Source organism: Eleutherodactylus coqui, chromosome 3 (genome assembly GCF_035609145.1).
Source record: "Eleutherodactylus coqui strain aEleCoq1 chromosome 3, aEleCoq1.hap1, whole genome shotgun sequence".
In the NCBI taxonomy this organism is placed as follows: Eukaryota; Metazoa; Chordata; class Amphibia; order Anura; family Eleutherodactylidae; genus Eleutherodactylus; species Eleutherodactylus coqui.
The window spans coordinates 148,886,206-148,912,009 of NC_089839.1; the positions used below are offsets into that span (position 1 = coordinate 148,886,206).

The following is a 25,804-nucleotide window of genomic DNA, read 5'->3' on the forward strand; positions in this document are numbered from 1 at the left end:
GAAATTCACAAATCCCCAAGGAAGAGTGGGAAAAGCAAGGATCAAGGACATAAGGCCCGTTATCATACCACCTGGCACAGAGATGCTGTTGTGGTGCCAGACCAGAGACCGGGTTTGCAAGGAGAGGACTACCAAACTCTTATTGAATCCATACACATTGAAGAGCACCTTTTTCTGATGGTGGCCAGAAGTTTCACAACTGTCCACGCAAGTCAAGTGCCTGTTAGAGTCCTCAATACCGGTGACACTGTCATCATTCTAAAGAGATACTGTGCTGCAGCTCAGGATTCCTTACTCCAGCTAGAGGATGTTGTAGACTCTGATCGTCTTACCCTTCTACAAGCCTTTTAACAGACAGAGAAGGCATCTTCTTCCACTGAAGCACCATGGTGGTCTAACCTTCATGTGGGCACTCCTGAAACCCCCGAGAAACAACAAGAAGGAATACTTGATGTAGCTCGCTAAAATCACACAGCCTTCAGCCACAGACTCTGGTCAAGTGCAACACATCACTCACACTATCCCCATGAATGGTCATCCTCCTATCAAAGAGAGATATCGACCTCTGAACCCTTCGTCGTATCAGACTGTGAAAGGCATGATTCAAGACATGAAAGAGGCTAATATGATCAGGGATAGCTATAGTTCATTGGCGGCTCCCTTAGGCCTCCTTCCCACGAACGGATTTCCGCCGCGTAATTCGCGGCGAAAATCCGCTGCGTTGCCCGCAGCTATTAGGTTCTATTAAACCTAATAGCACAATGCTCACGATGCGTAATTCCACCGCGGAATTACGCACCGCGATTTCTCCCGTCCTCACCCGCAGCATGCTCTATTTTCTGCGGGTGAGGACGGGCTGTACGCACTGACGGCTTCCATTGCAGTCAATGGAAGCCGTCCATTCACGCTATCTCCCGCTGTAACCAGCGGGAGATAGCGTGAAAAAACGCTTTCCCGCCCACCGCCGAGCGTCATATGACGCCAAATGACGCGGTCCGGCCGCGTCACGTGACACGGCCGGCCGTGCACGTGACACGGCTGGTGACGCGAGGGCGGTGGGCGGTGACGGGCGGTGACGCGCGGCGGTGGGCGGGGAAGCGATTTCACGCTATCTCCCGCAGGTAAGTATAGGGGCTCTGGGGGGCGCCGTGACGGGCTTCACAGCGGAATATTACGCTGCGGAGCCCGTCACGCTCGTGGGAAGGAGGCCTAAGTGTTAGTTCAGAAAAGGGATGGAGAAATCAGATTTTGCATAGACTACCGTAAGCTTAAAAACATCACTCATAAACACGCATATCCGCTACCCGAAATCAAAGAAACCTTTACTGCGCTAGGCTTTCCTGTTTATTTTTCCACTCTTGATCTTACCATGGCAGAACTATATTGTGAAAAGACTGCATTCACTTCACCTAGGGGTCTATTTAAGTTCAACTGCATGCCTTTTGGTCTCTGTAATGCTCCAGGAACGTTTCAGAGACTTATGGAATGATGTCTGGAGCATAAGAATTTTGAAACCATCCTGCTGTACTTAGACGATGCCATCGTCTACTCCAAAACTTACGAAGAACACCTGGAACATTTAGATGAGGTATTCAAGATACTGATCAAGCACGGATTGAAAGTAAAACCTTCCAAGTGTCATTTCCTGCAGAAACACGTTCGCTATATAGGGCATATAGTCAGTACAGAAGAAGTGAGTCCTGACCCTGAAAAGATAGAAGCTGTAACTAAGTGGCCTACCCCAAAGACAGCCAAAGAAGTACGCAGTTTCTTAGGGTTTATCCCAAGGTTTGCCACTGTTGCAGCTCCGTTACAAAAACTACTGAGAGGGCATCCCAAAATTCAATCACGTAGATCAGTAGCTATGCACTGGTGGGAAGAGCAGCAACAGGCTTTCCAGGTTCTTAAAGAGAGCCTGACTACCCCTCCTATTTTAGCTTATCCCGAATACATTTTGCCATTTCACCTGTACACTGATGCTAGTCTCCAGGGTTTAGGTGCAGTACTCAGCCAAGTGCAAGACAGGCTAGAAAGAGTCATCGCCTTCGCCAGACTATCCCTCAGAAGTATTGAAAGAAATGAGCAGAACTACAGTGCCTTCAAGTTGGAATTTCTGGCGCTGGTTTAGGAATGCCGCATTCAAGCACTGGTTTGCGAAGCCTCATTGAAATCAATGGCAGCATTGTACTGCGGTTAGCGCGGCGTTTGAAATGGCACGCTAATCGTGGTAAAAAGCACGCTGTGTGGGAGCGGCCTTACTGTTTTAGGCTTGGATGTGGACAACTATTAGAATGGGTAAGGGCGGCCGTATGCGCAGCTATGCTTGCCGCTATGGAGCTAGGTGAGCATGAACAGTTTTTTTTTCTTCTCTGGCCACTAAACTCCACAGAATAGAGTTTCAAAAAAGAAGCAGGATGATAAGTCCTGCCCTATCTTCCCCACACATAGTATTCACAGTTCCTAGTGGAAACGAAACTATTGAAATCCATGTTTTCATTTTATCCAGTTATGCGGCCGTGATTATTACGAGACAATAACACGCCCATCTGCTTAAGCCCCAACAGTTGCATCCAGGAGGTTTTGTTCTCAATCCTCTGTGCCTATAGTATGTAGCTGAGATTTACAGTACAATTTAATAGCATCACTGTCTCATTCTAAATTACTGCAGTTAGCCATCTTAAGATTTAGGTAACAAGTTTCAGGGGCACAGCTATAGGGGATGCAGAGGTTGCAGTCATTACCCGGCCCTTGAGCATTAAGAGGCCCATAAGGCCTATCTTCTCCATATAGGGAGCCCAGCACTCTGAATAAAGCATTATAGTTGGGGGCCCTGTTATAGATTTTGCATTGGGGCCCAGGAGCTTCAAGTTATGCCTCTGGGCATAGCTATAGGGGATGCAGAGGTTGCCGTCACTACTGGGCCCTGGAGACTTAGGAAGTCCCTCTATCATATAAGAAAACTCCAGTATTATAAAAGGCACATGGATGGTTGGGGGGCCAAGTTGCAGATTTTGCATTAGGGTCTCCTTATATTAAGCCTTTGCCTTATTTTTTAAGATTCTAGCAATGCCCCATATGCTAGTGTTGCATTGAAGGGCTTCTAAAAAGACCCACTGATGCAAAGGAGAGTTGTATGGGGGCGCTGTGAAAATCTGGGCAATTCAAGAAAGTGATGGGAACGACACAGCAGCTGATAGGGCAGGTAAGGGGCTACAGGTTGGGCTGCATCTCAAGTTCCCAGGTCCCACTATTAAGCCACAATAGCGGCAAGAGTGCCCCCCCGCTCCCAACAATTTTTACTTCTAAAAAGCCCTCATTAGCAATGCATACCTTAGCTAAGCACCACACTACCTCCAACAAAGCACAATCACTGCCTGCATGACACTCCGCTGCCACTTCTCCTGGGTTACATGCTGCCCAACCCCCCCCCCTGCACGACCCAGTGTCCACAGCGCACACCAACTTGTCCCTGCGCAGCCTTCAGCTGCCCTCATGCCACACCACCCTCAAGTCTATTTATAAGTGCGTCTGCCATGAGGAGGAACCGCAGGCACACACTGCAGAGGGTTGGCACTGCTAGGCAGCGACCCTCTTTAAAAGGGGCGGGGCGATAGCCCACAATGCTGTACAGAAGCAATGAGAAATCCAATCCTGTGCCACCTTCATCAGGAGCTGCAAACATGGGCATAGCAATGGGGAACCTATGTGCCACACACTATTCATTCTGTCAAGGTGTCTGCATGCCCCAGTCAGACCGCGTTTTTTTATAAATAGTCACAGGCAGGTACAACTCCGCAATGGGAATTCCGTGTGCACCCACAGCATGGGTGGCTCCCTGGAACCCACCGGCTGTACATAAATGTATCCCATTGCAGTGCCCTGGACAGCAGAGCTAACGTCAGATTAAATGCAGGTGGGCTTCGGCCCACACTGCATGCCCCAACCTGACCGGGATTTTTAATTCATAGAAACAGGCAGGTACAACTCCCTATTGTGAAGTCCCTGTGGACCCACAGCATGGGTGGCTCCCTGAAACCCACCGGCGGTACATAAATATATCCCATTGCAGTGCCTATCACAGCTGAGGTAATGTCATGTTTAATGCAGGTGGGCTTCGGCCCACACTGCATGCCCCAGTCAGACTGGAGTTCTTTAGAAGTGGACACATGCAGTTACAACTCCGTGTGGACCGACAGCATGGGTGGGTGCCAGGAAGCCACCGGCGGTACATAAATATATCCCATTGCAGTGCCCAGCATAGCTGAGTTAATGTCATGTTTAATGCAGGTGGGCTTCGGCCCACACTGCATGCCCCTGTCAGACTGGGGTTCTTTAGAAGTGGACACATGCAGTTACAACTCTGTGTGGACCGACAGCATGGGTGGCTGCCAGGAAGCCACCGGCGGTACATAAATATATCCCATTGCAGTGCCCAGCACAGCTGAGGTAATGTCATGTTTAATGCAGGTGGGCTTCGGCCCACACTGCATGCCCCAGTCAGACTGGGGTTCTTTAGAAGTGGACACATGCAGTTACAACTCCGTGTGGACCGACAGCATGGGTGGTTCCCTGGAACCCACCGGGGGTAAATAAATATATCCCATTGCAGTGCCCAGCACAACTGATGTAACGTCAGCTTTAATGCAGGTGGGCTAAAAATTAATTGGATTACACTGTAGGCGAGGGCCCCAAAAAATTGGTGTACCAACAGCACTAATGTACCTCAGAAAAATTGCCCATGCCCAACCAACAGGGCAGGTGAAACCCATTAATCGCTTTGGTTACAGTGGCTTAATTTGTAACTAGGCCTGGAGGCAGCCCAGTTAAAATAAAAATTGGTTCAGGTGCAAGTTTCAACGCTTTAATGAGCATTGAAATGTATAAAAATTGTTTACAAAAATTATATGACTGAGCCTTGTGGGCCTAAGAAAAATTGCCTGTTCAGCGTGATTACGTGAGGTTTCAGGAGGAGGAGCAGGAGGAAGAGGATGAATATAACACACAGAATGATGAAGCTAAAAGGTCCCCGTTTTTTATGGTGATAAAGAACGATTCTTCCATCCGCGGGTGCAGCCTACGTATTGTTTAGGTACCGCTGCTGTCCGCTGGTGGAGAAGAGAAGTCTGGGGAAATCCAGGCTTTGTTCATCTTTATGAGTGTAAGCCTGTCGGCACTGTCGGTTGACAGGCGGGTACGCTTATCCGTGATGATTCCCCGAGCCGCACTAAACACCTTCTCTGACAAGACGCTAGCCGCAGGACAAGCAAGCACCTCCAGGGCATACAGCGCGAGTTCAGGCCACGTGTCCAGCTTCGACACCCAGTAGTTGTAGGGGGCAGAGGCGTCACGGAGGACGGTCGTGCGATCGGCTACGTACTCCCTCACCATCCTTTTACAGTGCTCCCGCCGACTCAGCCTTGACTGGGGAGCGATGACACAGTCTTGCTGGGGAGCCAGAAAGCTGTCAAAGGCCTTATAGAGTGTTCCCCTGCCTGTGCTGTACATGCTGCCTGATCTCCGCGCCTCCCCTGCTACCTGGCCCTCAGAACTGCGCCTTCTGCTACTAGCGCTGTCGGATGTGAATTTTACCATCAACTTGTCCGCCAGGGTCCTGTGGTATAGCATCACTCTCGAACCCCTTTCCTCTTCGGGTATGAGAGTGGAAAGGTTCTCCTTATACCGTGGGTCGAGAAGTGTGTACACCCAGTAATCCCTAGTGGCCAGAATGCGTGTAACGCGAGGGTCAAGTGAAAGGCATCCTAACATGAAGTCCGCCATGTATGCCAGGGTACCTGTACGCAACACATGGCTGTCCTCACTAGGAAGATCACTTTCAGGATCTTTCTCCTCCTCAGGCCATACACGCTGAAAGGATGACAGGCAAGCAGCATGGGTACCCTCAGCAGTGGGCCAAGCTGTCTCTTCCCCCACCTCCTCATGCTCCTCCTCCTCCTCCTCAGGCCATACACACTGAAAGGATGACAGGCAAGCAGCATGGGTACCCTCAGCAGTGGGCCAAGCTGTCTCTTCCCCCTCCTCCTCATGCTCCTCCACCTCCTCCTCCTCCTCCTCCTCAACGCGCTAGATATAGACAGGAGGGTGCTCTGACTATCCAGCGACATACTGTCTTCCCCCGCCTCCGTTTCCGAGCGCAAAGCGTCTGCCTTTATACTTTGCAGGGAACTTGAGGCAGAGGAATGGTGATGCTAATGATTGCAGCATCGCTGCTCGCCATCTGGGTAGACTCCTCAAAGTTTCCAAGGACCTGGCAGATGTCTGCCAACCAGGCCCACTCTTCTGTAAAGAATTGAGGAGGCTGACTCCCACTACGCCGCCCATGTTGGAGTTGGTATTCCACTATAGCTCTACGCTGCTCATAGAGCCTGGCCAACATGTGGAGCGTAGAGTTCCATCGTGTGGGCACGTTGCACAGCAGTCGGTGCACTGGCAGATGAAACCGATGTTGCAGGGTGCGCATGGTGGCAGCGTCCGTGTGGGACTTGCGGAAATGTGCGCAGAGCCGGCGCACCTTTCTGAGCAGGTCTGACAAGCGTGGGTAGCTTTTCAGAAAGCGCTGAACCACCAAATTAAAGACGTGGGCCAGGCATGGCACGTGCGTGAGACTGCGGAGCTGCAGAGCCGCCACCAGGTTACGGCCGTTGTCACACACGACCATGCCCGGTTGGAGGCTCAGCGGTGGAAGCCAGCGGTCGGTCTGCTCTGTCAGACCCTGCAGCAGTTCATGGGCCGTGTGCCTCTTCTCTTCTAAGCTGAGTAGTTTCAGCACGGCCTGCTGACGCTTGCCCACCGCTGTGCTGCCACGCCGCGCGACACCGACTGCTGGCGACGTGCTGCTGCTGACACATCTTGATTGCGAGACAGAGGTTGCGTTGGAGGAGAAGGAGGGTGGTTTAGTGGAGGAAGCATACACCGATGCAGATACCAGCACCGAGCTGGGGCCACCAATTCTGGGGGTGGGTAGGACGTGAGCAGTTCCAGGCTCTGACTCGGTCCCAGCCTCCACTAAATTCACCCAATGTGCCGTCAGGGAGATATAGTGGCCCTGCCCGCCTGTGCTTGTCCACGTGTCCGTTGTTAAGTGGACCTTGACAGTAACAGCGTTGGTGAGGGCGCGTACAATGTTGCGGGAGACGTGGTCGTGCAGGGCTGGGACGGCACATCGGGAAAAATAGTGGCAACTGGGAACCGAGTAGCGCGGGGCCGCCGCCGCCATCATGCTTTTGAAAGCCTCCGTTTCCACAAGCATATACGGCAGCATCTCCAGGCTGATCAATTTGGCTATGTGCACGTTTAACGCTTGAGCGTGCGGGTGCTTGGCGGCGTACTTGCGCTTGCGCTCAAACACTTGCGCTAGCGACGGCTGGACGGTGCGCTGAGAGACATTGGTGGATGGGGCCGAGGACAGCGGAGGTGAGGGTGTGGGTGCAGGCCAGGAGATGGTAGTGCCTGTGTCCTGAGAGGGGTGTTGGATCTCAGTGGCAGGTTGGGGCACAGGGGGAGAGGCAGTGGTGCAAACCGGAGGCGCTGAACGGCCTTCGTCCCACCTTGTGGGGTGCTTGGCCATCATATGTCTGCGCATGCTGGTGGTGGTGAGGCTGGTGGTGGTGGCTCCCCGGCTGATCTTGGCGCGACAAAGGTTGCACACCACTGTTCGTCGGTCGTCTGCACTCTCAGTGAAAAACTGCCAGACCTTTGAGCACCTCGGCCTCCGCAGGGTGGCATGGCGCGAGGGGGCGCTTTGGGAAACAGTTGGTGGATTATTCGGTCTGGCCCTGCCTCTACCCCTGGCCACCGCACTGGCTCTTCCAAACTGCCCTGCTGCTGCACTTGCCTCCCCCTCTGAAGACCTGTCCTCAGTAGGCTTAGCAAACCAGGTGGGGTCAGTCACCTCATCGTCCTGCTGCTCTTCCTCCGAATCCTCTGTGCGCTCCTCCCTCGGACTTACTGCAATTACTACTACCTGACTGATAGACAACTGTGTCTCATCGTCATCGTCTTCCTCACCCACTGAAAGCTCTTGAGACAGTTGCCGGAAGTCCCCAGCCTCATCCCCCGGACCCCGGGAACTTTCCAAAGGTTGGGCATCGGTCACGACAAACTCCTCCGGTGGGATAGGAACCATTGCTGCCCATTCTGGGCAGGGGCCCGAGAACAGTTCCTGGGAGTCTGCCTGCTCCTCAGAATGTGTCATTGTAATGGAGTGAGGAGGCTGGGAGGAAGGAGGAGCAGCAGCCAGAGGATTCAGAGTTGCAGCAGTGGACGGCGCAGAACTCTGGGTGGTCGATAGATTGCTGGATGCACTTTCTGCCATCCACGACAGGACCTGCTCACGCTACTCATTTTCTAATAAAGGTCTACCGCGTGGACCCATTAATTGTGAGATGAATGTGGGGACGCCAGAAACGTGCCTCTCTCCTAATCCCGCAGCAGTCGGCTGCGATACACCTGGATCAGGAGCTCGGCCTGTGCCCACACCCTGACTTGGGCCTCCGCGTCCTCGCCTGCGTCCACGTCCTCTAGGCCTACCCCTACCCCTGAGCATGGTGTATTACCAGTAGTGCAGAAACAGAACGCTGTAGTTAAATGTGCCGCTTATTGGCCCGCTTATGTGCCGCTTATTGGCGCTTACGGAACGCACAGCAGAGCCAGGAAAAAATTTTGTGCAAGCCTGTAGTGAGACGTAGGTGCGTATGACTGAGCTAGTGGAATTCACAGCGCAGAAGCAGTCAAGTGTCCAAAGGCCACTAGTAGGCCTTAAGTGTTTTGCTTCTATTTTTTTAAAGGCTGAGCTGAGACAGCAGACAGATACTGTAGGTAGCGTATATATGTATACTGTTTCCCTCTGGACGGGATGACGGCGGTGATGTAACGGGCAATGCAGAGCCAGGGAACACTTTTGCGCAAGCCTGCTGTAACACTTAGCTGCCTATTAATTAGGACTACTACCCCCAGCAGAGACGCAGTACACTGAGGACGGTCACAGGCAGCCCAAATAGATTTTTTTTCCCCAAATTTTTGGGAAAAAGCCCACTGCCTATATAGATAGTATATCTCTTTCACCTTTTTCACTGTCCCGGCGTCACCACTACTGGCCATATACTATGTAAAATTACTGCAGACTGTTTCCCTCTGGACGGGATGACGGCGGTGATGTAAGGGGCAACGCAGAGCCAGGAAACACTTTTGCGCAAGCCTGCTGTAACACTTAGCTGCGTATTAATTAGGACTACTACCCCCAGCAGAGACGCAGTACACTGAGGACGGTCACAGGCAGCCCAAATAGATTTTTTTTCCCAAATTTGTTTGAAAAAGCCCACTGCCTATGTAGACAGTATATCTCTTTCACCTTTCCCACTGTCCCTGCCTCACCACTACGGGCCTATACTATGTAAAATTACTGCAGACTGAGGACGCAATTCTCTGCACGGCCAATATACAAAGTGCAACACTGCTCACAGCAGCCTCAACAGTACTGCACACGGTCAGATGTGGCCCTAAGAAGGACCGTTGGGGTTCTTGAAGCCTAAAATAACTCCTAACACTCTCCCTATAGCAGCTCCAGCATCAGCAGCATTTTCCCAGATGTATGTCAGAATGCATCTGTGGCGAGCCGCGGGAGGGGCCGATTTTTATACTCGGGTGACACCTGATCTCGCCAGCCACTCACTGCAGGGGGGTGATATAGGGCTTGAACGTCGCAGGGGGAAGTTGTAATGCCTTCCCTGTCTTTCTATTGGCCAGAAAAGCGCGCTAACGTCTCAGAGATGAAAGTGAAAGTAACCCGAACATCACGTGGTGCTCGTTACGAGTAACGAGCATCTCGAACACGCTAATACTCGAACGAGTATCAAGCTCGGACGAGTACGTTCGCTCATCTCTATTCCTAATGTTACTGTTCTGCGAAAAATTTGTCATTTTTGTAATTTCGCAGCTCATTGTCTGATTCCCATGCATCCTGTATAAGGTGATTCGCATGAAGTCAGAGCCTGCATACTGATCTCACCATATTGTGCATCTACATAATGTTCCTTTGAATGTTGACTTATGAAAGCTTTTATGTATATAAATAAATTGGGATATGCGGATGTATAATGCTGCTTATGCTGCAGAAGACATGTGCCCAGAAAATACTTTGCAGTGTATAGAATCCAAGTGGGAAACATAGCGTAAGCTTCTACTGCCCCCTTCTGTTTGGTTATATATTGCTAGGCTTATTTATGTGGGTACTTTAGGACTGGCAGCTGAAACTGAGCACATGAATCCTGACTTCATTAGCCATAGTGACAGTTTGGCAGTTGTACGGGGTTTTACAATTCCATTTCTAGGAGACTGTAGAAGGAAGGCATTGTAAGGGAGATTTTGCATAATGCGGCTGGTAGATCCGGGACAGCGACAAATCCTGATAGTCAAATACTTTCCATTAGGAGATGATGTGTATGTGGCATTTCCTGCAGCATAGCTATCAATCACATCCGAAGATCTAGATGTCAATATCTCCACTGTATGGCTCATTTTGCTCCATTTGTCTTGGGCTTGGCTCACAAGAACGGGAGGCCCGCAGCGGATTCCGGTTGTGAGCCGGCTGGTGACCCTGCATATCTCCCTTAACTGCATTGCGAATGACGTGGAGGCTCGCAGGCAATCATGAGCAGTATAGCTTATTTGGGGGGTTATTTGTATTTCCTGATTGTCACTCAGCGATGACATGGGTACCCGTAGCCCACATGCAATGTTAATTGCTTATGGGCTGCACTTCGGACAGCCTCCATTGACATCAATAAAGGTCATTCATGTGGATTTCATGGCAAAATGTTGCTGCGATTTTTCTTCCGCTCGCGGAATACGCAATTTGTATCTGTGAGTGTGAATGAAAATTGAAAATGCATGCCTCTCACTGCCCGTCTTTTACCGCAGATCTTCCGTGCAGACTGCGATAGTGGAATCCACAATACAAACCTGCCTGTGTGAGCTTGGCGTAATTCACTCAGGTGTATTTGCGCACACAAAATTTGAACATGCAACACTTGTGATTGAGCTGCTTGTAGTCTGTAACCGTTTTCTTAGGGCAGACTCACACGAGCGTGCTTGCGCATGTATTTTCAATATACAGAGAATAGATGCCATTGATTTCAATGGGATAGTTCTCATTTCCTGTATTTGTACACGCATTTCATGCCTATAAAAAAAACCCCGCAGCATTCTCTATTTTTGTGCGCATTTATGCACCCAATACCTACAGGGGAAAAATCACACATCTGAAACTAATTAGGCAAAATAGGCATTTAAATTGGGGCAGGGCTGTGTACCGCGTCCATGTGACAGGTCCATGCTAGCACAAAAAGTATGTTAAAATGTGCAAAAATACACACAAAAAAACACAAGATGCAAATACATTGCGCTAATGTGTTTTTGTGAATATGTCTGTGTGAGTCTGCCTTTACTGTAATGCAGATCAGCTTTCCATACTCTCCCATGATTTCAATGGATTCGCTCTCACAAGTGCTTGTGGCGTGCTCATTTTGTGCATGCGCAACAAAACAAGACCTGCTTTATTTTCCTGTGTGTTGCCCAGTAAAACTCTCATAAAAGTCAATAACAGGTGCGCAAATAAACAAGGGGAAGAGTGAAACACTGCAAAACGCAGAAAGAGAAGGTCCTTATTTGGCTGAAATAGCTATTAAATTCCACGGAAAGAGGGCGTAGTAGAATCACGCTACTCAAAACGAAACCATTGATATCAATGGTGTCATTTCTTTATAATTTGCGGATGTGATTTCCACACCCCTGAAAAATGTGACAAAATCACTGCCATGTGTTTAAGCTCTAAGGCTGGATTCACGCCTAGCATTTTGTAGTGTTTGGGACCTTTCACGCAGGACGTAATTACGCCACTGTGGAATTCCGCAGATTTACAGGCAAGTTTTAAGCCATTTTGAATTTCTATCAAAATCTGCAGACAACTTGTGGACTTTGGTGCTGAATTTACCGCAGCTTGCAGTGTGTCATGTGACCTATTCCAAAAAGTTGTTTTTGTTTGTCAAAAACACTGCTGACAAAGCTCACTTTAAAGTATATAGCAAAGTATGGAAGAGGCTTTATACAAAGTATATTTTGGGGGCAGTTTGGGGCCCGGCGGTGTCTTTAGGAGATACAGAACGCTCTAGATATGTAACAAAATAAAAACAGCCAGCAAAAATACTCAAAAATGATTGAAATTCACCAACTGTTGTCATTATTACTATTTGTTTGCATTTCCCCGTCACTTCCACTCTGATATACGAAGCACAACCCTACAGGCAATCTGTTAGAACATACTTTACATTTCCATTCAGAATCACTATATTTGGATGTATTGGGAAGATCGGTTGCCAAGCTATGCCCACCTAGACACAACACGGTGTGGTAAAATGGCGGAAGTGTCAAAACTTTTGCAAACACCATTCATATGCAATAGATCAATCCTCCTACATGCCTGCGATTTGCATTATAAAGAGAGACGATTGCATTATTTACATTTTGCTCATGTCTGGGTGCCGAGGTGCACGGAACCCGCGTGTTTAGCGAGGAATACAACATCCAGCTGGCTGATTTAACAGATTATCATTACGTGCTACGACTGTGACTTCCAAATTGTCTCTTTGATACATGAACAGGTTTTCCGGTGTTGTGTAAATAATGCTTAATCATTGTAGAGTGAAGATGTCTGCAACTTGCTAACATGCGTCGTGCTTCAATTCTCCTGATGAATGTACTAAATGTTGGAGAGACGCATCGAGAAGTTCTTATATTTTGATATTGTGATTGACTGTATTGTAAAGCCTTTTTCTAGGCATGTTCTGCATTACATATTTTTTGAGGGACCTTCCAACAAATGGTCTTCCTCTTCCTCGGCTTATTGAGTAGTTATTCCTTCCACAGCAAAAAGATCTCTATTGACTCCCACATTTACCTGATACTTTACCGTGCTTGTGTTTTTTTAATGTATAGTATTAGTACCAATTTGGATTGTTGCTAATAGAACTCCTACTCCAGCCTTAAGTGGTCACTATCACGTTTGGCTACTGTACATTTATGACTTGACTTGCCTGTGGGAATTAGTGATCTTCAACTTTGTCAAGCTTGTGTGTGGGGTTGCCTCTCTCACGGAGGTTACTTTGATTAGCTATTGAATACTAAGGAGCAGAGAAGGGCTTTCATAGAATGGCAGAGTTGGAAAGATACCCAAGGTTCATCATGTCCAACCCCCTGCTAAATGATCCTAGCCAGATATCTGTCCAGCCTCTGTTTGAACACTTCCATTGAAGGAGAACTCACCACCTCCCATGGTAACCTGTTCCACTCATTGATCACCCTCACTGTCAGAAAGTTTTTTCTAATATCTAATCTGTGTCTCCTCCCTTTCAGTCTCATCCCATTGCTTCTAGTCTTTCCTTGTACAAATGAGAATAGGCCTGATCCCTCTGCACAGCGACAGCCCTTCAGATATTTGTAGACAGCTATTAAGTCTCCTCTCAATCTTCTTGTTTGCAAGCTAAACATTCCCGGATCTTTTAACCGTTCCCCATAGGACATGATTTGCAGACCATTCACCATCTTGGTAACTCTTCTCTGAACTTGCTTCAGTTTGTCTATGTCTTTTTTAAAGTGGGATGCCCAGAACTGGACACAGTATTCAGTGATCAGTTTGCTTTCAGGTTTCCTGCTTATTGTAGCTATGCAATCAATACATTGCTTGATTTTATCAACATTGATAAAAGTTACAGCATACCTCAGCTTTCATGTGACACTTCAGAGTAAAGTGCTGTGTGTATACATGAGGAATAACATTATTTTGGCCATTACATGACTTTAATTCAACATTTTTAGCAGGTTTCCCCCTGCAGACTTCATCTCTAATTCTCAGTTTTCCCTAAGCCTGTGGGTGCAGACTACTGTAGCTGCTATGATAACTTTCATACGCAGCACATATACAGAAGATGAGCTTCTGCTTCCTGTCACTATCTCTCATATACAGAGAAGTAGCAGCAGTATGGAGGTCATTATAGAAAAGTACTGACCAGAGTAGATGCGATTCCAGTAGATGTGAGACAGTAAAACATTTACTTTTAGCTGCTACAGGCATGTGTGTGAGTTCTCTGCTGCTCCTTATTCACCTCTCCATAGATCTCTATGGGCAGCATGTAATCTAATCTATCAGCAAACTGTTCGCTAGAGTGAGCAAGCAGTTTAGGAATAAGCAAAGTAGCCTGATAAATGGAGGAAGAAGCATTTTTTCTTATAAAATATAACACAAAGTTTCTTACATTTGTCTGTACTATTCATTTATGCAAAGTCTGTTGAAAGTGCAATGCCTATTTAAGTTTTACTTTTATCTGTGAGGGTATTTCTTTTACTGACTCTGATGCTTCAGTTCTTCATAATTTTCAATCATCATTTGTGTTTGCTGTCAGTGAATATAACATTCTTGCTTACATCCAGAGACTGAAAGCTCATACAACCTAATACTTTCCATAGAAAAGCGGTAGAAACAGTTGTATAGGCAAACTTCTGTGATTGAGACAGTCTGGATTCCAGACAGATACATTTTACCACAATAATACATTTTGGCAAGCTCTTGGCTATGAGTAGAGCTGGGTCTATACCAGTTTTCATCTATTGATGACAAACAGTGATCTTGAAAATGGTAAATTAGGATTTGAAACTACCGTGTTTCCATGAAAATAGGTCCTATCCTGAAAATAAGACGTACCCCAGGTTTCGGGGGAGGCTTGAAATATAAGGCCTCCCCCCCAGATAAGACCTAGCTAACCTGCATTAAAAAAAATCAATACTCACCTTGTCCAGGGCATCACGATGCCTCCCAATGGTCTCCGGCAGTGCTGCGGCAAACTGCATCTTCCCCGTCTGACAGCTGAGCTTCTTCCTGGTGATGGGGCTTTGAATCCCCCGCCTCCAGCAAAGCGAGCGCTGTGATTGGCTGATCGAGCCCCAGCCAGGCAATCACAGCCACTCAGTGATGTCATTCAAAAATAAGACACTGTGCCTCTTTTGGGGCAAAAATGAATATAAGTCAGTGTCTTATTTTCAGGGAAACATGGTAAGAGTTTGATAGAAAGTTGCATAACCTTTCATTATACAATGGGTAAGCTTTTAAAGGGATTTTCCCATTACTTATTATTTTTTTATTTTTTTTTTAGTCAAATTTTGCATTTGGGAATATTAGCCATGAAAATTTATCGTGTGATCCTCTTCATACACAACATGCTTAAAGGGATTTTCAGATTACTTAAAATTGCTACACAGCCACTCTGTAATTCCTGGTTGCTACTGACCAGGACATGTGACTGCTGCAACCAATCACTGGCAACAGCAGTGGAATTCTATAACCAGTGATTGGTTGCAGCAGTCACATGTCCCTGTCAGCAGCAACCAGGAAGTACAGAGTGGCTGTGCAGCAATTTTAAGTACTGTATATACTCGAGTATAAGCCTAGTTTTTCAGCACATTTTTTGTGCTGGAAAAACCCCACGGCTTATACTAGAGTCAGGGAAGGCTTTTAAAAAAATCTCCATACTCACCTCCCAGCCGGCATCTGTGTCTCAGGTGGCAGGCTGCTTTAATTTTCTCCACTGTTATCCCCCGCCGTCCTCTTTGCTCGGCTCTATCATCCCCCGCCGTCAGTGCTGTGTAAGTAAGAGCTGTGATTGGATCGAGCGTCAGCCAATCACAGCCGGTGCTCAATCATTCACAGCCAATCAAGCTGCTTTAGAATTCTTCCTGCTCGGCTATCAAATCCCCTGCCGTCAGTGTTGTGTAAGTAAGTGCTGTGATTGGATCGAGCTCCATCCAATCACAGTGCTTACTTACACAGCACTGGCAGAGCCAAGCAGAGAGGATGGTGGGGGATAACAGCAGGGAGAATTCAAGCAGCTTGTCGCACAGACACAGACGCCGGCTCGGAGGTGAGTATGGAGGTTTTTTTTTTACCTAGTATATACTCGAGTATAGCTCGGCTTATACTCGCGTCAATAAGTTTTACCAGTTTTTTGTGGTGAAACTTATTGTCTCGGCTTATACTCGGGTTGGCTAATACTCGAGTATATACGGTAATCTGAAAACCCCTTCAAGGATGTTAAATATGATGTTAATATTCCCAAATGCAAAACCTGACTGCAAATAGCTAAAAACAATAATTCCAACAAAATCAATAAATCACTGGTGAATATGACTACTTCTTTTAGCTTTTTGGGGGGTAAGCTGGATACAAAATAACCTATGACTGCCATTACAGCTTCCAGAAAGCAGTCAGCCATCTTTCCCAGAAACAGATATTTCTTGAAAAGATAAAAATAAACTTTAATTACTTCACAGAAGAAGAATAGAACTGAAGGACAGAATTATTAATTTACTAGTGATTAATTGACTTGGCTCTTTATAAGCAATGCTACAATACATAAGAAGCTAGTGTTCTTATTCTTAGCGGGGTGTAATTGCTTACTAAATTGCTCACTCGTTTGATATGCTGTAAACTGCTCAAATGGTAGAATTAAAATCAAGTCCTTAGGGCAAAAACACACGAGTTTAGGCGCAACTACGCTCGCCACTACAGAGAGTAGTTGCACATGAATTAGGTTTTTTTTCTTCTTCTCCGGCCATTCGTAGGAGTTTGAAAAAATAGTGGGATGATAGGTCCTGATCTTTCTCGCATGTAGTAGTAACTATGTAGGGAAAGATGGGGCAAGTTCTATCTTTTCTCAGGTGTAGTATTCACGACTGAGAAAAGAGCTAGTGAAAATGAAACCATTGAAATCAATGGTTTTGTTTTGTCTAGTTATGCGGCCATGATTATCACGTCCCCATAAGGGGACTAAAACAGGCCCATGTTAAGAAGCCCTTAAAGGGATTTTTTGTTCGGAAAACTCCTTTTGAAACTCCCTAATATGACATTCTGAGTAAAATAGATTTTAAATATCAATGTTTAACTGGAGTAGAGAGCAATGGCAAACAAGAGTTTCTCACTTCATAGGATTGACCATGCTCATGCTTTGCCAGGACTGTCCACTGATTTTAATGGGCACAGTGCAATACTTTATTTCTCAGAGGTTGGTGCTGCAGGGTAATCAATAAATTGTTTAGTATTGCTCATTGCTTTGGATATATCCCAAGTATTCCCCCCGTCTCCTCTACATAATGACAAATTACATACAAATTTACAATCTCTTTAGCACTGGAGACTAGCTCTTTGGATATAGAGGGGATTAGATAGATGAGATATGTCCATAGAAAATTATTTAATGTTATTGACATATACTGTCTATACGGCTATTCATAATGACAAACACTCTAGTGTTTTGTCCCTATTAATGCCTCCAATCTGCTGTTATCAGTTTTCTAGTCTTTTTTTGGATATTAACCTGTTGAACATATGCCAAAAGGACGCTCTTTTAGCATACACTTACTTATAGACACCCATGGGTATGTCACAGTAGAGTTTTTTTCACATTCAAATACTGCATTACTTTCCAATATAGCTAATGCACATATTATGAGATTGTCTTGAGCAATGAGTCTGTTATGTTGCCTTGGTCTTGATTAAACTCTAACATAGAACAAAAACTGCAAGCCACACACAAACTCTGTGAATTTAGTAAATATGCCAAGTTAATTAGTAACTGTACTTTGGTGACACTTTTGACATGTCCAAAGTTTTAATCAGTAGGAGGGTACTAGTGCATTATGTCTCCACCAGAAGTATGGGTGGAGACATGGGTTGGCCGGGTTGAGTTATAGGAAACACCCACAGCTGGCGATTGGCTACCTTGCCGGTGGCTGAAGACAGCGGCTGACACCCGGCGGGGGACGGGAGAGCGGGGCTGCCTTCAGCGGTGGTAAGTGCATCCATCCATGTGCGGGGGTGGAGGTGAGCCGACGGTGACCTCAATCCATCCATCCATGTGACAGCTGAGCCGGCTTCAGCGGTGGTGCCTCCATTTATTCATCCATCCATGTGAGAGCGAGGCCAACTTCAACAGTGTCAGAGGATGGGAGTGGGCATGCGAGCGGAGATTGGAGGCCGGCGGGAAGAGTGACAGCGGGCCCAGGACCGGAGATGGTTGCCCGCCGGGGAGAGTGACAGCAGAGCCAGGAGGGGAGATGGGAGGCCAGCGGGAGTGACAGGAGCCGGGAGGGGAGATAGGAGACTGGTGGGGAGAGTGACAGCAGGGTTGGGAGCATAGATGGCAGAACGCTGGGGAGATGTGTGAGCTGTCAGCAGGGATGACCGCTACATGTGTGTCTAGGGAGGTGTGTGTGCATCAGCCAATCTGCAGCTGTGGCCATCAGCTGGCCATCCTCTTTAACGCAACCCGGCCAACCCATGTCTCTACCCATAAATCCGGTGGAGACATAATGTACTAGTACCCAGTAGGAGTCCTACTGTTGAGACCCTGACATGGGGGCTCCAGTGCTCTCCAAAGTGCTGTGCCCTTTCGGCTGTCTTTGCTTCTTTTTGGCTCCTCGCAGCAGCTGAAGTTGGCTTGATAGAGGTGTATTTCATCCAATTTAGGTAATTACCTATGTGTCCACCCTTAACCTTTCTTGAATTGCATTAAGTTACTGTATACAACATGACATGTTACCAATTCAATACAGTCTCACACCAACCATTTAAAAAACTTATGCATTAAACCTATTGTATTCTATTTTTTAAAATGTAATAGCATATGGCATGTTGATCCATAAAGCGGTTGAAAGCTGGCCTCGACTGAATGGATAACCATCATCATCAGCATACGGCATCCGTCGGATACATACTTTTTTCATGTTTGCTAAACATCTTGAGTCATACATCTTGGGATATGTTGGGTTTACAGACAAGTTAAGGAAGGATGCATCTGTATGTTTAAGCAAAGATATATCAAAAGCAGCTCATATGTCCAATTTAGTGAATGCAAGAGTCCATCCACAGAGGATTAGCCCTCAATCATCAGTAGCACCACAGAAGAACATTAGCATATCATCACCGCAAGTGCATTGTGGCAGGAAATACACCCAGTGACATTCTGGCTCAACACACAAGCCTTGCCCAAGCCAGTCCAATTTCCTTATAATAATCTGTACGCTCAGTTATTGCTAGTTCTCTGTGTTGTAGTGGTGGCAATTTTTGCAAACATAACTACAGAAAGTGCAGCAATATTGGTTGTCACCAGTGAATTAGCTTCGCAAACACAGATTGTAAATTTGCACTTAGGGCTTCTGCAGGTGGGCGATTTTGGAGTCTATGAGCGTGTGCAAATGCGTACCCCATTGGCAAGAAATTGCTCATTGAACTACGCGATTTCACAGTGTTAACCCATAACATTGGATACGTATTAGGCTGCACAGCCGGTTCAATCATGGCATGAGTGTGTCCTGCATCGATGTGAACTTGCCCGGCAGTGCAGAAAAGTACATTAAAATGCGCAGATATGCACGCGATAGCCTGCAATAGCGCTCCCTTCACAACACTATAACATCACACTATCGCAAGCATATCTCCTCTGAAGGAGCCCTTAGGGCAGAATCTGTATGCGCAATATGCTGAGAATAGAACCTATTGATTTCAATGGGTTCCTTCTCATTACTCAGTTTTCGGACTGCGCATGTGAAAAAGAAAGCAGCATGCGTTATTTTGCTGCGCACTTGCGCACCAAAGGGTCTCCTCAAAAGTCTATGGGAGGTGCCCAAATGCGCACTCGATACCCATGCAATTGCGCCATTCACTGTGCAATTGTGTGGAAATAGAACACATCTGGAATTAATTAGGTTAAATGGTCTTTTAAATCACAGTATAGTTGTGTCCTGCGCCCATGTAAAATGCCCCTGCAAGCTCATAAAGTACAGTAATATATGCAAAAATGATTACAAAAGCGTGTCATTCATGGTTCAAATGCACTGCACTTACGCAAGCATTTTTGCGCATATGCTCAGGTGAGTCTGGCCTTAATTATCCATGGAAACCAAACAGAAGATGTCTACAGATAAGTGTGAGCACCACCTAAGGAAAATAATCTCCACTGGAGTAAAGGCCCATTTACACCAGCAGATGATCGCTCAAAGATTGCTCAAACGACAGTTTGAGTGACTGCTTTGAGCGATCATTTTGCATAAACTATCAAGTAGATACTCAGCTACTTAAGAGCAATTAAGTGTGCAAATGAAGCCTTAGCTGAAAGTAGTTAATAGCCCAAGGGCTGTTAATCTACTGCACTCAGATCCTTTGTTCTCCATGGGGAAACAATCAGCACTCCCCATGGAGAACTGCTGATAAGGCTGACTGATGATTTTTAGGCTGGCCTGAATTTAACGATCAGCTAGCAGTGCCCGAAAAGCGCACGATGGGCGCACATTTAGACGCAACAATGATCGTTCAAATGATCGCCGATTAGCGATTTTTTTAGCAATCATCGGCTGGTGTTAATGGGCCTTAAGACCGTGTGCATATTGAGACTCACTAAGAGAAAAAGAATGATGTTATCGTGCCTACGTTGTATGTGAGCATATGAACCAACCAAACATGTAGTCAAGAGTGCAACAAGCAACCAAGTAACCCAACTCCACCATGATCACTATCACATTTTCCTACACATTCTAATTTGTCCATCATCTGAAGTGACTCATAATTACCCTTAAAGGGGTTGTCCCGCGCCGAAACGGGTTTTTTTTTTTTTAACCCCCCCCCCCCCGTTCGGCGCGAGACAACCCCGATGCAGGGGTTAAAAAAACCACCCGCACAGCGCTTACCTGAATCCCGGCGGTCCGGCGTCTTCATACTCACCTGCTGAAGATGGCCGCCGGGATCCTCTGTCTTCATGGACCGCAGGGCTTCTGTGCGGTCCATTGCCGATTCCAGCCTCCTGATTGGCTGGAATCGGCACGTGACGGGGCGGAGCTACACGGAGCCCCATTCAGAAAGGAAGAAGACCCGGACTGCGCAAGCGCGGCTAATTTGGCCATCGGAGGGCGAAAATTAGTCGGCACCATGGAGACGAGGACGCCAGCAACGGAGCAGGTAAGTATAAAACTTTTTATAACTTCTGTATGGCTCATAATTAATGCACAATGTACATTACAAAGTGCATTATTATGGCCATGCAGAAGTGTATAGACCCACTTGCTGCCTCGGGACAACCCCTTTAAGATTCTACTTTCTTTGTCCAGGGCCCCCTAAATTGCTATAGCAGCTATGCTGAAATTAGAATCATGATTAGTGGAAAGTCTACCATCATTGTAACTTTCCAATATGTTAACAACAAGGTCAGATTACTGATCATAGATAACATTATCTGTCAGAGATAAAAACTGAAACACAAGGGACTTTTGACAGATCAACAGTAAAAACAGGAACTACTCTCAAAAAGAAAAACTTGTATCTAGTTAGAGTTCTCAATGCATAGAACAATGATACTGTTACAAAACTACAACTCCCAGCATGCTCTGACAGTCAAAGAAGAGAGAAAGGAGAAACAAAGTTACTGATTATATCTTTTATAGCCAATCATCTTATATTTTGTAGCATTTGTTGAGCACCCCTATATGCTGATATATTGGCTTTATCAATGTGAGGGTTGCGTTAAAGTGACCCTACAGTTTCAGAAGAAAATTCAGTCTGAGGACTACAGGGTGGTCAGTGTAGCTGATTGTGCTGCTCATAGTTGCATTCTGCGGTGTCAATTTCAAATTGCTACAATGGCCACCACCTCATTTGGGCAGCTTTAGCCAATTACAGGGAAAATATAGTACATTGGTAATCTTAACACTGCCAGTGCACTATGGACAATTAGGTAGTCTAAAGATGATGCAGCCATGTTGGCCATCCAGAAACAGGACTCTAAACCATCGGAACTGATTGATGGCCAACAAAATCAACTACAGGTAATGTACCCCTTCCACCCTCCATGACCGAATTTTGTTCTGAAACCAGAGGGTCGCTTTACTTTCCTTCATCAAGTGCTCACATAGAACACTTGTTCCATTTATTCACATATTATTATGTAGGATCTTAAAGGAGTTGTCCTAACTAGACAAACTATCTTTTTGCCCTAGAATATCTCAAAACCAGCAACTATTAGCCCGTACAAAGCTTATCTAAACTTTGGCTCCTGCTCAGGTGAACTCAGGAAGACCATGTTTTTGATTTATTATCGCTACAGCTCCCACCGATAAACTACTTGGATTGCTGAGGGTTTGATCAGTAGAACCTGCGGAGATCAGTTTGGACAACCCTTTAAGCACTTATTTCCAAAATCCATTTATTGTTGGGTTTTCATCCCATCATTGGCTTTAATGTTGTCCAGATTTTGTATATTGAAAATGCTTAGAATTCTCTTACTCACTTAGCACTATAGCAGTGTTTCCTAAACTCCTGTCCTCACGACACCCCAACAGGTCAGGTTTTTAGGATATCCTCAAGTCATGGCCTGTTGGGGGGTAGTGAGGACTGGAGTTTAGGAAACACTGTACTATAGGGAGGATGGTGACTGAAATGTCATGTCATGCTTCTCACCACATGTACTGGTATATTAAGGTTAATGTGCTAACCAATAAGCTCATCATGAAACTGGTTGTGCTCCTTAAAGTGTTGACAAGTAGGATTTCCCAGAATGCAAATGAAAAAGGCAGTGTAGACCTAGACTGGTGTATATCTGGGCTACATCTTCAGCTTTACAACCTCCAGAAGGTTTAAGTGGACACGTTTGCTTAATATAGGACACATACAGGGGGTGGACAAAAATATGGGACCACGGTACAAAATGCATGGGATTTTAATCAGTAGCACTGGGCTGCCCTTTTGACCCCTGCTTGGCTGAGAGCTTTCCTGTCAAATTTGTGTTTACTTCACTTCTTGCCCTGCTCCTTGTGGTTTTCAGAGCCAGCTGGTAACAACAGCTGAGTGGCTGAAACCCCTGACTAATGGAACATTGTTGCTTGGGCAGATGTTCACTTCTATCTGTGCCATATTACCTCCACTCAAGTTACATGAGATTATAAATCAGATTTTAATACAACATGTAGAGACCGATTTTAAGGCAAGCATTTCGTATGGTGTTTCCATATTTTTGTCCACCCCCTGTATATTTTATTTCATACATTGAGTTTCTTGCAATGAAAGAACAAATATGTGACCATTTTAAAATAAGCATCTGTGTTTCAGATAACGCTTCAGTGCTGACAGAACTTCTCACAAAACTAAAGCACGCCAGCACCACTTCCTCTACCAGCCTGGGTGTGGTGGCTCGGTGGCATTCTCATTTTTTCTACCAATCTGCTTTGCTATACTGTTAAGAAGTAGTTAGAATGAGTAATATGTAAAACAGGTGCCAGAACCTTGTAAATGACGATGATGAGGAGGAGGAGGATGGCTCGCTGACCTGCCACTATGACCCCTCAAAAAGAGAAGTGCTGTTATATAACTGCTTTTAATGGCTATTTTAAAATTATGATATTATTTGTTAGTTACTCCTTTAATCATATAGTGAGGTGTGCAATGCTATAAAAATTCTGGGCCCCTTATGATACTCCAGTGAACCTCATTAAAGGAGATGTCCCGAGGCAGCAAGTGGGTCTATACACTTCTGTATGGCCATAATAATGCACTTTGTAATGTACATTGTGCATTAATTATGAGCCATACAGAAGTTATAAAAAGTTTTATACTTACCTGCTCCGTTGCTGGCGTCCTCGTCTCCATGGTGCCGACTAATTTTCGCCCTCCGATGGCCAAATTAGCCGCGCTTGCGCAGTCCGGGTCTTCTCCTCTTCTCTATGGGGCTCCGTGTAGCTCCGCCCCGTCACGTGCCGATTCCAGCCAATCAGGAGGCTGGAATCGGCAATGGACCGCACAGAAGCCCTGCGGTCCATGAAGACAGAGGATCCCGGCGGCCATCTTCAGCAGGTGAGTATGAAGACGCCGGACCGCCGGGATTCAGGTAAGCGCTGTGCGGGTGGTTTTTTTAACCCCTGCATCGGGGTTGTCTCGCGCCGAACGGGGGGGGGGGGTTTAAAAAAAAAAAAACCCGTTTCGGCGCGGGACATCTCCTTTAAATGCTAATAGGGTCTATCAGGGTTAACCAGCATCAGATTGAAAATTGATCCAGCAAGGCTATCACAGCTCTTCTGTAAATGGAAACATGAAGACAGTGTGAATAGAGCCTAATACATAAGGGGGTACCAATTTACTAAGACCGATGTCGCTTATTCCTAAGGATGCAACAAATATATTAAAAGGCTTGCAAAAACATTGCCACATCCCAAGACATCCCTGAGCGAAAAAGTCAAATCTATACCAGCTATGAGATGGCGTAGATTTGTACCATAATTCATGGCAGTTTCCACAATTGTGGCCCTTTTAAATTCGCCCCCTACATCTGAACGTTTGCAGTTAAGCAAACACATCTCTGTAATTGCACGCTATGAGGAAGTAATACATCTAGTAACGGTGAGGTACAAATAACAGGTTTTAGTAATCGTACAGCAAAAGGAAGAAAACAGGTGATTTTTGTGTGTTGTTATCTGAACTGTAGGTATTAATGGCACATGGATGCCAAATCGCTTTGGCAGTAAATGAAACAATGGCCTACAGCCCAGTATTTAATAATCAGGTGATGAATACATGTCTGTAATTCTAAATGTAGTCATCACTTGTGAGTGCAGCGTCAATTAGTAAAGGCTTGTTGGAAAACATGTCGAAGTGAACAGTGACATTAGGAGAACATACGGTAAATGTTGGTTCCACTTACACTAATGACACTAGGAATGTGAACCTCAACCCATAAGTCGCATTCATACCGGAGACCAGATCGGTCCGCCAATCCTTCATTATTCTACAAAGAGTCCCTGGAATCGTCATTGGTCTAACAAAATCAGTCCTGCGGTGACCCGGGTAAATTATAGGAGTCTTACATCTTGTATGATGAGCTCCTAATGGTCTGCAGCGTGATACTTAAAGCAGATAATAGTCTACCAATGGGACTCATATTATAGACTATTTTACATGCAATTGTCTTATATTTTCTATAGGATACCTCAAAATCAGAGAGATTGTATAAATAAATACCCAAAAATGAACTGACTACTCTTTAAAAAAAGGACAGACACATGAATGTCACATCATAAACCACACATACAGGAAGTGCTGCAGGTTGCAGAGCATAAAAGTTCATTCCGCTTATTCAAGTTTACATGAAACGCTCCGTTTTGTCAGTATATGCCTTCTCCAACTTATATCCCCGTATAGATATAATGAATATTCCTCTACTTACCCGTCTCCCACCACGACGCACTTTATGGCCTGCATGGCTAGTTAGAGAAGTGATCCTCTGTCTTATGCACTTGTCGCTGAAAAAAGGAACTTAGAAGATAGAGAGAGAAGAGGAGGATGTCTACACAGAGAGCAGACCACAAGTGCTCAATGCTGTAAAACAGGAAAGATATTTCCCCAACTATACAGGAACTAAAAGCTGTAACCCTTTAACTGACAAGTAACTGTCATGTACAGCTCATTCTACGTGTTAGAGCAATGTAAGTTACATCCTTGAAGGTTACAGTTTCTATTTTTCTTTTGAATCTATTGTCCGTATGAACTGAGTAAAAATTGGGAATATCTAGTAGGGGGCAAATACTTTTTCACACTCTCTAGGATATGGACAACATAAAACAAGAGCAGATCTCTGCTATCCTTTAGTCTTGGGGTGGCCTCACAAGAGCACACTTGTGGCTTCAACATCTGCGCCCGCAATGCGCCGTA

At 46.0% G+C, this 25,804-nt stretch overlaps 1 protein-coding gene across 1 annotated transcript in view; it reads right to left on the reverse strand.

Annotated features, from left to right (window-relative positions):
• The window catches only part of RAC2 (Rac family small GTPase 2), a 93,627-nt gene extending 68,155 nt beyond the window's left edge, over window positions 1-25,472 (reverse strand). The window contains exon 1 of the mRNA XM_066594572.1: window positions 25,320-25,472. Coding sequence (XP_066450669.1) covers window positions 25,320-25,354 — 35 coding nt within the window. The 5' untranslated portion in view covers window positions 25,355-25,472. The remainder of the gene's footprint in view (window positions 1-25,319) is intronic.
• Between the last annotated feature and the right edge of the window lie 332 nt (window positions 25,473-25,804).